This window comes from Citrus clementina, unplaced genomic scaffold (genome assembly GCF_000493195.1).
Source record: "Citrus clementina cultivar Clemenules unplaced genomic scaffold, Citrus_clementina_v1.0 scaffold_5, whole genome shotgun sequence".
In the NCBI taxonomy this organism is placed as follows: domain Eukaryota; kingdom Viridiplantae; phylum Streptophyta; class Magnoliopsida; order Sapindales; family Rutaceae; genus Citrus; species Citrus x clementina.
In genome coordinates, this window is record NW_006262201.1 from 8,169,735 (window position 1) to 8,183,086 (window position 13,352).

The following is a 13,352-nucleotide window of genomic DNA, read 5'->3' on the forward strand; positions in this document are numbered from 1 at the left end:
TGCCCATGTTTTCAATAGTCCAACAACATACCCAACTATGTATTTGTTCGAGTTAACTTGCGTGTATTATCTGCTATAGCCTATATAAAAGACACTTCTATGTTTGGTGAATCTTTATAATAATTTTTATTTTTGAACGAATGTAGCCGTAAATTAAAATATTTTAAAATGACTTTAGAGATCTGTCTAACTAACGTGACAAACGTATATTAATTACATTTTTCTTTTTTATATACTCCTCTCTGGAATTGTGAAGAAGGGAGTCAGCAGGGCAACTATGAGCTGCCTGATTAATTTTTTGTCGCTTAGAGAAAGTAATACTTTCTTTTTCAAGATTGGGAAAAATGCCATTTTTCCCCCACTGTTTTTAAATTTTACCATTTAGTTCTTACTGTTAGCCTTTAAAGTTTTTAGAAATATGCGATTGTGAGCTTGATGTCTAAATTATCTATTAAAAAACTCATCATAGGCACAAATTATTGATCACTTATTTTTAATCCATTTTTTGTAAGTGTAACTGGGGATGGTACAAGAGGCATGGGATCAAATTTCCCTCACATGTGTATGGATCACAAAAATATCATAAATATCTTTCCCATTCAACAGCATTACAAGCCAAAATGAAGGCATATATATATGTTGCAAGTATCATTGCCATTATTATGACATGTATATATTTCAAGTATCATTGCCAATTTGGTATCAAATAATAGTGGAAATCCTCAATTATAATGAATGAATATGTTCCTTTCATGTAATTTATAGTCTAGCATAAACTGGGGTTTTGAGCGTATCAATTGAATAAGACTGTATTTTACCTTTTTTCCCCCTATAATTCTCAAAAAATTTCACCATCGTGCACAGTCCTTCGAGTTGAAAAAATGATAAAATTTTGAAGCTGAGAAGATGACGGAATATTGTCTTAGATGAGCTTATGGGCTAAGGCGGCACAGGCCTTGGAGTTGGCCAGGGGTTGCCATGCCAAGCCCAGCCCAGCCCAGCCTTGCACAACCCTAACAAAATTTTAAATTACGTTAAAAAACCTTCACATATTGTCAAAAAAAAAAAAAAAAAAAACCTTCACAACTAGGTACGTCATCCAGAATTTTTTTTTTTAATATAAACTGTTCGACCACTGTACTTCTGATTAGGTATATGAATTGTTTGATCATAAAAAATAAAAATTACTTATTTAGCTCATTTTCGATCCTCTCAAACATTTTACAGATTTCTCTATATCAGCTATGAACCAGCTCTCTATATTAGAGCACATAATGACAAATGCTGCTCAAAATACTAATCAACAGCACCCTCAGCTTATTATTCCATAGCTTGTCTTTTCCGCTTGACCTAATTCATGTCTCCTTAAAGAAAAAAAAACCTTCATCTTACAAATGGAAAAGCAAATGTAACAATTAAATTCTTGAAACAGATTAAATTCAAACTTCAATATATATATATACTATGTACTGTAATTTGGATTATTGCTCTAAATCATATTTTCCTTGGAATTAATTCCTTAGACTTTTCAGTCTTATTATTGATTCTATTTGCTCCTCAATGATAATATGCACGTTATCTTCAGTACTCATATGTTTATTAATTCTATACCCGCACTCTTCATATTACTAATCGATAGATGATAGCTATGCGCTCGTCCAAATACTTCTATTATATACGTACATCCTAATGCTTGGAAATCCACATATTACTGAAATTTACGATTGTTTAACACATTAAAAATTGTCTAATTACAGGGCTGGCTCTAAAGTACTACGGTCTTTGGCAAAATTTTATTATAAATCTCTTTAAATTCAACAATTTCAACACTCAAAAAAACATAAAAAAAAAACTCAAAATTCAATCAATCTTTAACTATATATTAAGAAAATATCCTTTTTACTTCCTTTAAAATCATTATTTCAAGAAAATATTTTTTTTCTTCAAAAGTTAGCCTATAAATGTTATAAACTAATAATTTTCTTCATAAAGAACGGCGCAAGAAATATTTTTAATATCAAATAATTAAGTTTTTTTTAAATCGAAAGATAAATAATTTAATTTTTTCTTGAAAAACTAATAATGAATGAACTAATGGCTAGATAATATTATTAATTATAGTTTTTTAACATTATGACAATTAAATTTATAAAGAATTTGTAAAAAAAAATCTTAATTCTAGGGTAATTATTTATTAGAGAGGAGTAAAAAAATAGTTTTTTTTTTTTTATGAGATTCTAAGCAATTGCCTGATTCTCTTACGCTTAAACTGCCAATGAATCTCATATTTGAAACGCATTGTTGTTGGGCCAGGGAAAGCTATACAAAATATATAAACGTTTGGGATATAGGTAAAAGATACAACATTAAAGTGTTTGGTAAACACTAGCTGCTGTAGATTGAAATGTATGTTTATATAATTTTTCACTTATATAATGAAAAATCAATTATATCTTTAACAATTTTATCAAAATTTTATTTACTATATATTATTAACTTTTGTTTCATAATTATAATTTTTTTCATAACAATTGTAGTTTAAAAATTAGAACACCTCAATTCTAAAAAAAAACCTTAGTGTAGTAGTGAAAATTATTCGTGACCCATATTTTTAATTTTTTGTTCATAGCAATCCCAATTTACTTTTGGTGGCGATAGTTTAAGGCAATAAGCCGAACTCATTTTCATGATAAAGACAGGCCTTAAGTGTTAGTGAATTGGATGAAGCTGGAGCAGAGCATGATGTTGCTGTATAGCTAGAGCAGAGCATGCTATTGCTGTGTAGCTGGTTGTAGCATATCAACTCACTGAGCTGACCTGTCAAAGTTAGTTAGCTGGTTGAGCTGATGTGTAAAATTAGTTATGCAGCAAATGGTTATGTGATGTAACAAACTCGTGTGTGTGGAGCAGGTTGTAGCTTAGTATAAATGTCAATCTGTATTCATTAAGTTCATTAACTTGAAAATAATAAAAGGTTCTACAGAGTTCTCTTTCATTTTCTTTTATTTTCTTGCTTGCCAAACACTATAGAACTAAGTTTCTTTCATGGTATCAGAGCCATAAATGGCAAATACAATTCAAAACAACAACTCTTTTAGTTTTGTTACGCCTGTAAAGCTAGATCAAAACAATTATATTTTGTGGCGCACACAAGTTCTAGCTTCGATCAAAGGGAATGGTTTGGAAAGTTTTATCAATGGTGATCGAGAATGTTCTGAACATTTTATTTCTTCTAGCAACAACAATGGAGCTGAAATTTTAACTGAATCTAGATCCAGATCTGTTAATCCAGAGTTCATAGCTTGGATGAAGGCTGATCAACTTCTGCTGAGTTGGATGATGTCATCGATACAGCAAAATCTGCTTGCTACTGTGATTGACTCAACAACCTCAAAACAGCTTTGGGAGACTCTTGCTAGTATGTTTATCTCTCAATCACAAGCTAGAATTCAAACACTTAGAATGCAGATTCAAACTATTAAGAAAGGTGCAATGCATATGTTTGATTACTTTGTAAAAGTAAAACGTATAGCTGATACTTTAGCTCTAGCTGGAAAACCTGTTGAGTTAAATGATCTTGTGATGCATGTATTAACTGGTCTTGATTCATCAGATTATGAATCTTTAGTCACTGCTGTGTTAGCTTGAGGTGAAAAAATAACATTAGATGAACTATATTCTTTGCTGTTGAATCATGAAAATAGAGTTGAGCAAAAGAAAGGAAAAATTACTGGTGATGTGATGCATAACATGACAGCAAATATTGTTCAGAAGAACTCATATGCTGGAAAGAATAATGGAAATTTTCAGAAACAATATGGAAATAACTCTGGAGGTGGTAACAATTCTGGATATGGAGGTTTTAATGGATATGGATATGGTCAGTTTAATAATAATAGTAATTTCTCTGAAGTTGTTTGCCAAATTTGCTTCATACCTGGTCATGCAGCCTATAAATGCAGAAATAGGTTCAACTCATCTTTTGTTTCACAGAGGAATCATGGTAGAGGTAATATGAATGGTGGCAGAGGTTTTAATCAAGGGCAATATGGTAGAGGAAGAGCCTTTAATGGTAATAGTGGAAGAGGTTTTGGAGGTTTTGGTTCAAATGCTGGGTTTGGACAAAATGTTGGTTTTGGTAATGCTCCCAGGGGTTTTGGCTATCAAGGAAATATAGTATATCCAGAGAGCAACCCATCTGCTTATTACTCATTCACCCCTGGATCATCTAATTTTGTTTCTGGTCAAGGATTTAATAATCTTGGACAGTCAAGTGCTTCTTCTTCCTCAGCTATATCTTCTTCACTTCCACCAGAACACATTGAAGATCCTTCCTGGTATATTGATAGTGGAGCAACAAACCACATTACAAGTGATCTAGGTAAGCTTCTGGATTCAAAAGCTTATACTGGTACTGAAAAGTTATTTGTTGGAGATGGAAATGCATTAGCCATTACACATGTAGGGTCAGTTGTGCTAAACACTTCAACTTCTCAATCTTTATTTCTTAACCATGTTCTTCATGTCCCTTTTATTACTAAGAATTTGCTTAGCATCTCAAAATTATTGGCTGACAATCCAGTTACTGTTGAATTTCTTGGTGATTTGTGTGTTATAAAGGCCAGGAACACAGGGAAAATTTTACTTGAAGGTGTTGCTAAAGGTGGCTTGTATAGAGTCTCTTCACATGCTGCTGCTCATTCAGTCTTTCTCAGTTTAGTTGGTCAAAACAAAATTCAGTCTCTTTTTGCTTGTTCTCCTGTTTTTAATTCTGCTCAGCTCTCTACTGTTAGTTCTTGTGAGTTGAATAAAAAGTCATGTCTGTCAGTTGTTGCAAAGGGTTCTATTGATGTAAATCTTCTTCATAGAAGATTAGGACACCCAGCATCTTATACTCTCAAAACCATTCTCAAAGCTTGTAACAACTCTACTGTTTTTAATAAAGTTGACAGTTTGAAATTTTGTTCAGCATGTCAATATGGGAAAAATCACATGCTGCATTTTAATTCAGTAGAAACAAAAACTTCAGCACCTTTACAACTGATATATGCAGACCTTTGGGGCCCCTCTCATGTTTGTTCTACCCAAGGATATAATTACTACTTGTCAATCCTAGATGATTACAGTAGGTTTACCTGGATATTTCCCTTGTCAGCAAAATCTGATGCTCTTGAAGTTTTTATCAATTTCAAAACATTCATTGAAAAGCATCTTCAACTTTCTATCAAAACTGTCCAAACTGACTGGGGAGGGGAGGGGAGTTCAGAACCTTTTCATCATTACTCACTAATTCTGGTATCCATTTTCGACATCCTTGTCCCCACATTCATCATCAAAATGGCAAAATTGAGAGGAAACATAGACACATAGTTGATGTAAGGCTGACTTTATTAGCTCAAGCACATTTACCACTCAAATTTTGGTGGAATGCATTCCATACAGCTGTCTATTTGATAAACAGACTTCCAACTCCAGTTCTAAACAGTATTTCTCCTTTTCAAAAGTTGTTTCATTCCCCACCAGATTATTCAACACTTAAAATTTTCGGTTGTGCTTGTTATCCAACACTCAGACCATACAATAGACATAAGTTTGATTTCAGAACAGCTAGATGTATTTTCATTGGCTACAGTTCACAACACAAGGGGTATCAGTGTCTTCACTCTTCTGGGAGGGTGTATATTTCAAATCATATAACCTTTGATGAAAGTTCTTTTCCTTATGAGTCAGGAGCAGATTTTTCTTCAGTCTCTTCAAGCTGTCAGTCATCCACACATTCTGAGTCTTCTTTTAGTTCTTCTACTCCTTCTGTTACTCAGTTACAAGTACCTTTAGCAGCATCATCAGAACATCATCTTAATGATCCTCAGTCAAATGCTTCTATTTCCTTCCCAAATTCTACTCCAGTTTACTTTTCTGATAATTTCAATTCCACTTCTTCTTCTTCTCATTCTTCACCATCCCATCATTCACCTCCACATACTTTGTCACAACCTGCCTCATCTGGTCATCCAATGATAACCAGGTCAAAAGCAGGCATCTTCAAGCCCAAGGTTTATTTGTCAGCTTTACTAGCCCAGAAATCAGAACCAACTTCTGTTTCCAAAGCACTTTCTGATCCTATGTGGTATAAAGCTATGCAAGAAGAGTATCTAGCTCTTAAAACCAATCACACCTGGGATTTAGTCTTACCTGCTACTCCAGTGAAGATAGTTGGTAGCAAGTGGGTATTTCGAGTCAAGTATAACTCAGATGGTTCAGTTTCAAGGTATAAAGCCAGGCTTGTGGCTAAAGGGTTTCATCAGACACATGGGATTGACTACACAGAAACTTTCAGTCCAGTGGTTAAGTCTTCCACTGTTAGAGTTATTCTAAGCTTAGCAATTTTGAATCACTGGGTTGTAAGGCAGGTGGATGTTAACAATGCCTTTCTAAATGGCATATTAATTGAGGATGTGTACATGGCTCAACCTCAAGGTTTTGTTGATTCAACTAAACCTACTCATGTTTGCAAGCTAAATAAGGCTTTGTATGGCTTAAAACAGGCTCCTAGAGCCTGGTTTGATAGGTTTAAGGGTGCAATGATTTCCCAGTGGCATTTTCAGCATTCAAGGTCTGATAACTCTCTCTTTTATGCCTGGAACAATGGTCATCTAACTATTGTTTTGGTTTATGTTGATGATATTATCATCACTGGTTCCAGTCCATCCATAGTTCAACAACTTATCCAGAATATGCATCAAGCTTTTGCTTTAAAAGACCTGGGGGAACTTCATTATTTTCTGGGGATTGAAGTCAGCAAATCTTCCCAAGGGGTTTCCTTGACACAAGCAAAGTACATTGCTGATATTCTGGACAAACATGGCATGACAGACTGCAGTCCTGTGCCCACTCCAATGTCTACAGGTTTTTATCTCACCAAAGCCTCAGGAGAGCCACTTGAAAATGTTTCTCAATATCGAAGTGTTACAGGAGCTCTTCAATATGTTACTCTTACCAAACCTGACATTGCTTTCTCTGTAAACAAGTTAAGTCAGTTTCTTTCCAGTCCTAGAACTCAACATTGGGAAGCATGTAAAAGGTTATTGAGGTACTTAAAAGGCACTATCCATATGGGGCTGCATTTCTCCAATCAAGGAGCTCTGCAATTGCATTGTTTTTCAGATTCTGATTGGGCCTGTGATCATGATGATAGGAAGTCAGTGGCTGGCTTTGCTGTTTATCTAGGTCCTAATCTTGTTTCCTGGTCATCAAAGAAACAAGCTGTTGTTTCCAGATCCAGCACAGAAGCTGAGTATAGATCTCTTGCTCATGCTGCTTCAGAGGTTACCTGGATCAAATCCTTACTTGGTGAACTTAGTATCAAATTAAGCTCTACTCCTATGATGTGGTGTGATAATCAAGGGGCCATTGCTTTAGCTTATAATCCAGTTTATCATGCTAAGACTAAGCATGTTGAATTGGATATACATTTCATCCGAGATAAGGTCACTGCTAAAGAAGTTGCAGTATGCTATGTGCCTAGTCAAGATCAAACAGAAGATGTGTTGACTAAGGCTCTTACTTTCAAACAATTCAGTTACTTCAGAGACAAGCTGAATGTTCATCCTAAACATTTCAGCTTGAGGGGGGATGTTAGTGAATTGGATGAAGCTGGAGCAGAGCATGATGTTGCTGTATAGCTAGAGCAGAGCATGCTGTTGCTGTGTAGCTGGTTGTAGCATATCAACTCACTGAGCTGACCTGTCAAAGTTAGTTAGCTGGTTGAGCTGATGTGTAAAATTAGTTATGCAGCAAATGGTTATGTGATGTAACAAACTCGTGTGTGTGGAGCAGGTTGTAGCTTAGTATAAATGTCAATCTGTATTCATTAAGTTCATTAACTTGAAAATAATAAAAGGTTCTACAGAGTTCTCTTTCATTTTCTTTTATTTTCTTGCTTGCCAAACACTATAGAACTAAGTTTCTTTCAAAGATTGTTGGGAAATGGGTGATCAAACAACTTCAAATAAAATAGAAAGCCCAGCAAGCCAACAAACATCAACCCAAACGAACAACAAATTGAGTAATCTAGAAAAGTTTGGAATCGCAGGCCGAAGTGAATTCTCCCACTCAAGTTACACAAAATGCATGTGCTTTCATGTCAGCTGAGTTGGGCTTTGAAACATTTCACTAACCATCTTAACCTAGTATGTGGTGAGATGGATCATGTTCGTGTCCATTCATAAAATAAGTCATCGACTAAATGCTTAATTTTTGAGTAAAGGACACTGAGACACTATGGATGGCAAATTGATGGTCGGTTGGGCGTTTCCAAGCCCAGGCCCTCTAACTGCCTAAGTTCAGATAGGCTTAAGCATGGATCAGGCTTATTGTAGGCTTGAAATGGTTGCAAATTGATGAACAAAAGGTAATTAAGTGAAAAATGTCAAAGACAGTAAGTTTAAATAATAGCATTATATAAGAAAGCAACTCTATGTTCATGTGTCTGGAAATTGAATGCAAACTGTGGAATAAGCATCTTTACGAGATATAGGGGGCTGTTGAGGTGGACAAAATCGGTGCAAATCATAGGTGTGCATGAGTGAGTGTGAAAGTGTGCATGCGTGAGTTTATTGTTATAATTTTAAGATTTTTGAGTCATCATTAATTTTAGGAATTAGAGATTTACGATTTTTAAATTTTTCTATTAATTTTTTTAATTCCTTAGATTTTAATTTATAAATTTAAATTCAGTTATTTAATATATATATATATATATATAGATAGAGAGAAGGGGGGGGAGGGGGGGAGGGGCTAGCTTGAGTTTTTTTATTCTTAAGTCTTTATCCTGAACCTGACATAAAGGGTCGGCCCGATCCAGACTTTTTTACCAACCCTAGGTAACACTCCTGCACTAAAAGCCACGAGTACTATTCAGTCATTTACTTCAATCCAATGTTATCGTGTTCATTTGTGTGTAATGCTCTATTCTTAATCAAGTTCTTATAGTCATAAAAAAATTGCAAGAAAATATAGACTTGGAGATTGCTTCTAATTCCTAATTTAGAGTATACTGGACCGAAACAATGGTTTGGCATTTAAGATTTTAATCACAAAGAAACATGTGTTTTCTTATTTATTTTTTTTTTTTGGAGGGAGAAAAATGATATTTAGAAGAAGGATGATTTATTTTTTGAATTAAAAATCCAGTGTTAATAGTAATAATTTTTTGAAATTAGATAATGGGGTGTACAAAAGGTGGGATTTTAAGAGGATATCAGAGGAGTGAGAGTAGCACCACTCTCATAGGTCTATTTCAAATCTGGTACTGAAAATTGGTGTCTCGAAGGTTAACATAAAAGTGGTCGGGTGCTACACTTCTCAATTCTTAGGTGTTTTTGTGACGTTTCTTGAAATCTTAGTATTTACTTAAATTTTAGTGAAAAGTTAGGCGGTTACATGAATTTTTTTTATTTAAAAAAGGTAGAGTTTTGCATGTAAGTAACCAATTTACCCTTGTGATACGTTGTAATGGTGGTTATTGTAAAAATAATTAAGTAATACATCTGTCAAATAATAGGTGGCTTTGTGTTTTTTTCTTGACCAAAAGTTTGGTTGTCATACAATAATTTTCCATAAGCGCATAACACTTACTAAACCACAATATTTTGTTTTAAAATCGATTGCAAGTTGACAACGGATTTAGGTATTTAATCTAAAAGATTAGTATTTCGGACATAGTGAGAATCTAAATAAATTCCTTTAATTGATTAATGTGAAATACAACTCCATACACACACACACACGCACGCACACACATATATGTAGGAAAATTTTTCAATCCGAAATCTTGTTTACAACATTAATCAAGGCCACAAGAGTTGCTCAACCTTTTCACAATTTATGTAATTGTCTTGGACCTCTCTTAAAATCAAAGCTGATGTAGGACATTATTTTAGAATTCTAGAATTTTATTATTTTAGAATTTTCTATTCTAATTAGAGTCAATAATTTTATGTGTTTTAGTCCTTTATTTCTATGATAATTATGATTTAGTTTCCCTTTTAAAGTTAACTTAGAGAAGTAGATTTATTTTATTATAAATAGAGAGGCATTGTTATTGTTTTCATAACTTTAGCATCAATTATTCAATAAAACTGTTTTATAATTCCATTTGGAATTTATCTATCAAAATCTCTCTTGTAGAGTCATTTGGATTAGAGCGTCATCTAATCTCGTTTCATGTTTAATTAAAAATCTCATTGAGTTGTTTGGATTAGAACGAGATCTAATCACGCTTCAATTAGTGTATAAATTAATCGTGTTGACTTAATCCTATCTAGAACGATACCTAGTGTTTCCTACTATATCAATTTGCTTCTGCTACACCGCTCCATCAATTGGTATAAGAGGACAACGCCTTTTCATAGAGTGACTAGTAAGATCAAGTAAAAGATAAAGCATGGAGAATTTTTGAGTTTCAAGATCGATTGATGAGTAAGGTTGCAAGTTCAAGCTCAAAGATGCATTGATACTCTACTACAAGTTCTATCCTCCAAATAAACTCGAGGACGAGTTTCCTTTTAAGAGAAGGGGAATGATGTAGGATGTTATTTTAAGATTTTAGAATTTTTATTATTTTAGGATTTTCTATTTTAATTAAAGTCAATTATGGTATGTGTCTTAGTATTTTATTTCTATTATAATTACGATTTATTTTACCTTTTAAAGTCAACTTAGGGAAGTAGGTTCACTCTATTATAAATAGAGAGGTCTAATAATTGTTTCATAACTTCAGATTCAATTATTTGATAAAACCTCTTTTTATAATTTCCTTTAGGATTATCTATCAAAATATCTCTTATAGAGTCGTTTGGATTAAAACGATATCTAATCATATTTCGATTAAAATATAATTAATTGTGTTGGCTCTGGCCAGTGCTAGAACAATATCTAGTACTCATCTGCCCTATCAATTTCGCTTCTGCTACCATGTTCCATCAAAGGCCCCATCTTAATATTCTTTCCTACTAAAAACTATTTTATATTTACTTTATTATTTAAAAAGTAAAAAATCCGTTAATAATCTTGTACCTAAAAACATAAATCTTTTAAACATTAATCAATATCATTATTAACTTTCACTTTCAAAAGAAAAGGTCAAATTTTGAAATTTCGTTCAAGCCGTAAAATTCAATTTGAGCCAGCCCGAAACTAGGTGGCACTCGCTATCATTGACTGGTTGTGTTTATACACACACACATATACATACCACCTCTGATCTTAGTAACACTGCAAGAAATGAAGCCGCATCACTCTTTCTTTTGCCCAAAAATTCTCCCAGTTACTTTTATTCTTCTATTATCATTTTTTGGGGAGAGTTTAGCTGAAAATCATGAAAATTTTCTTAAATGTCTTTCTCTACAATCCGACACCATCTCTAAAGTGATTTACACCCAAAACAACTCTTCATATTCATCAGTATTGGAGTCTTCGATACAAAATCTTGTATACTCAGCGCCCACGAAACCAAAACCTCTATTCATCATCACTCCATTTCACGTATCCGAAATCCAAGCAACCGTTAAATGCTCCAAAAAATATGGCCAACAAATTAGAGTTCGAAGTGGAGGTCATGATCACGACGCTCTTTCTTCTGTTTCCTATGTTCCATTTATCATCGTCGATTTGATAAATTTTAGCGAAGTCAGTGTCGATGCAGAAGAAAAGACGGCATGGGTTCAATCTGGTGCTACCGTTGGCCAACTTAATTATAGAATTGCTGAGAAGAGTCAAAATCTGTTGGCCTTTCCGGTCGGAACTTGCCCTACTGTGGGCGTTGGTGGACACTTAAGTGGTGGTGGCTTTGGTCCTTTGTTGCGTAAATACGGTGGTGCTGCAGATCATGTAGTTGATGCTCACATGATTGATGTCAAAGGTGAGAAATTTTAAAGAGCAACATCGAGAAAATAGTAGACACTGTCATTGTTATTTTAGTTCTTGCGTAAATTATCCAATCATTTTCAATATTTTCAAAAATTATCTAAAACACTATTATAGATTTTTTATTTTATTTTAGCCTAATTGTAATTCAATCTCCCTTGTGTGAATGGGGTTGAAATCCAAACCTTTTTGTTTTGAAAACAAAAGAAAAATAATACAATTAATTAGAATAATTTTGGACGGATTTATAAGCAATTATTTTATCAATCAATTATTATTATTATTTGTAAACCAAGGACTGAAATTAATTTTTAAGTTAAGAAATAGAAATAATATAATATGTTGACTTGTCTTCACTTCTATCATATATTGACTTGTCTTCATTTCTATCTTTGTATTTGATAATTTTCAGGTAGATTTCTTAATAGAGAATCAATGGGAGAAGATCTGTTTTGGGCCATTCGCGGAGGCGGAGGAGCTAGCTTTGGAATCATTGTTTCATGGAAAATAAATCTAGTCGCTGTTCCATCAACTGTGACTGTATTTGCTATCCCAAGAACCTTGGAACAAAATGCAACAAAGCTGCTTAACAAATGGCAGTACATTGCAGATAGAGTCCATGAAGATTTATTCATCTCACCCATCTTATTCAGAATGAATTCAACCATGGTCTCTATATTCACATCCTTATTTCTTGGTGGGATTGATAGGCTACTTCCATTGATGCAGGAGAGCTTCCCCGAGCTCGGTTTGACTAAACAAGACTGCAAAGAAATGAGCTTCATTGAATCTGTCGTCTATCTTGATGGATTCGCAATTAGAGAGTCAGCTAATGTGGATGTATTGCTCAGTAGGAATTTTCCCAAAACATCTTTCAAAGGAAAAGCAGACTATTTGACAGAGCCAATTCCTGAAGAAGCTTTTCAAGGAATTTATGATATATTTTTTGAAGAGGACGAGAAAACCATCGGCCTTCTACAATTTTTTCCTTCTGGTGGGAAAATGAGTGAGATTTCGGAGTCCGAAATTCCATACCCACATAGAGCTGGCAACATATACACACTTCTATACTTTGTGGACTGGGGACAAGACACAACTAATGAAGCATTTCAAAGGCATGATAATATGATAAAAAAGTTGTTCAATTATACAACTCCCTATGTAACCAAAAATCCTCGATCTGCATATATTAACTACAGAGATCTTGATATCGGAACAAATAACAACGAAGGTCCAATAAGTGTCGAAGAAGCCAGCGTTTGGGGCAAAAAATATTTCAAGAACAATTTCTACAGGTTGGTGCATGTGAAAACCATGGTCGATCCTGATAATTTCTTCAGAAATGAACAAAGCATTCCCCCTTTCCGCTTGGTGAAAGATGAATTGTGAGCAAGTCCAGAGCTTCCCTTAACAGACCATAATTTCGC

The 13,352-nt window shown here is 34.1% G+C and overlaps 1 protein-coding gene across 1 annotated transcript; it reads left to right on the forward strand.

The window, feature by feature from the left end:
* The first annotated feature begins 11,283 nt into the window (after positions 1 to 11,283).
* On the forward strand, positions 11,284 to 13,352 carry LOC18041552 (cannabidiolic acid synthase-like 2). Its single transcript, XM_006431743.2, has 2 exons — positions 11,284 to 11,920; positions 12,338 to 13,352. Exons 1-2 carry the CDS (start codon positions 11,284 to 11,286, stop codon positions 13,312 to 13,314), a joined length of 1,614 nt encoding a protein of 537 aa, XP_006431806.1. The 3' UTR covers positions 13,315 to 13,352.

Bases quoted from the DNA above. Each gene is read 5' to 3' on its own strand.
- LOC18041552 (XM_006431743.2), top strand. From the start codon at position 11,284: ATGAAGCCGCATCACTCTTTCTTTTGCCCAAAAATTCTCCCAGTTACT. The intron at 11,921-12,337 runs GTGAGAAATTTT...GATAATTTTCAG, and splicing joins TCACATGATTGATGTCAAAG to GTAGATTTCTTAATAGAGAA.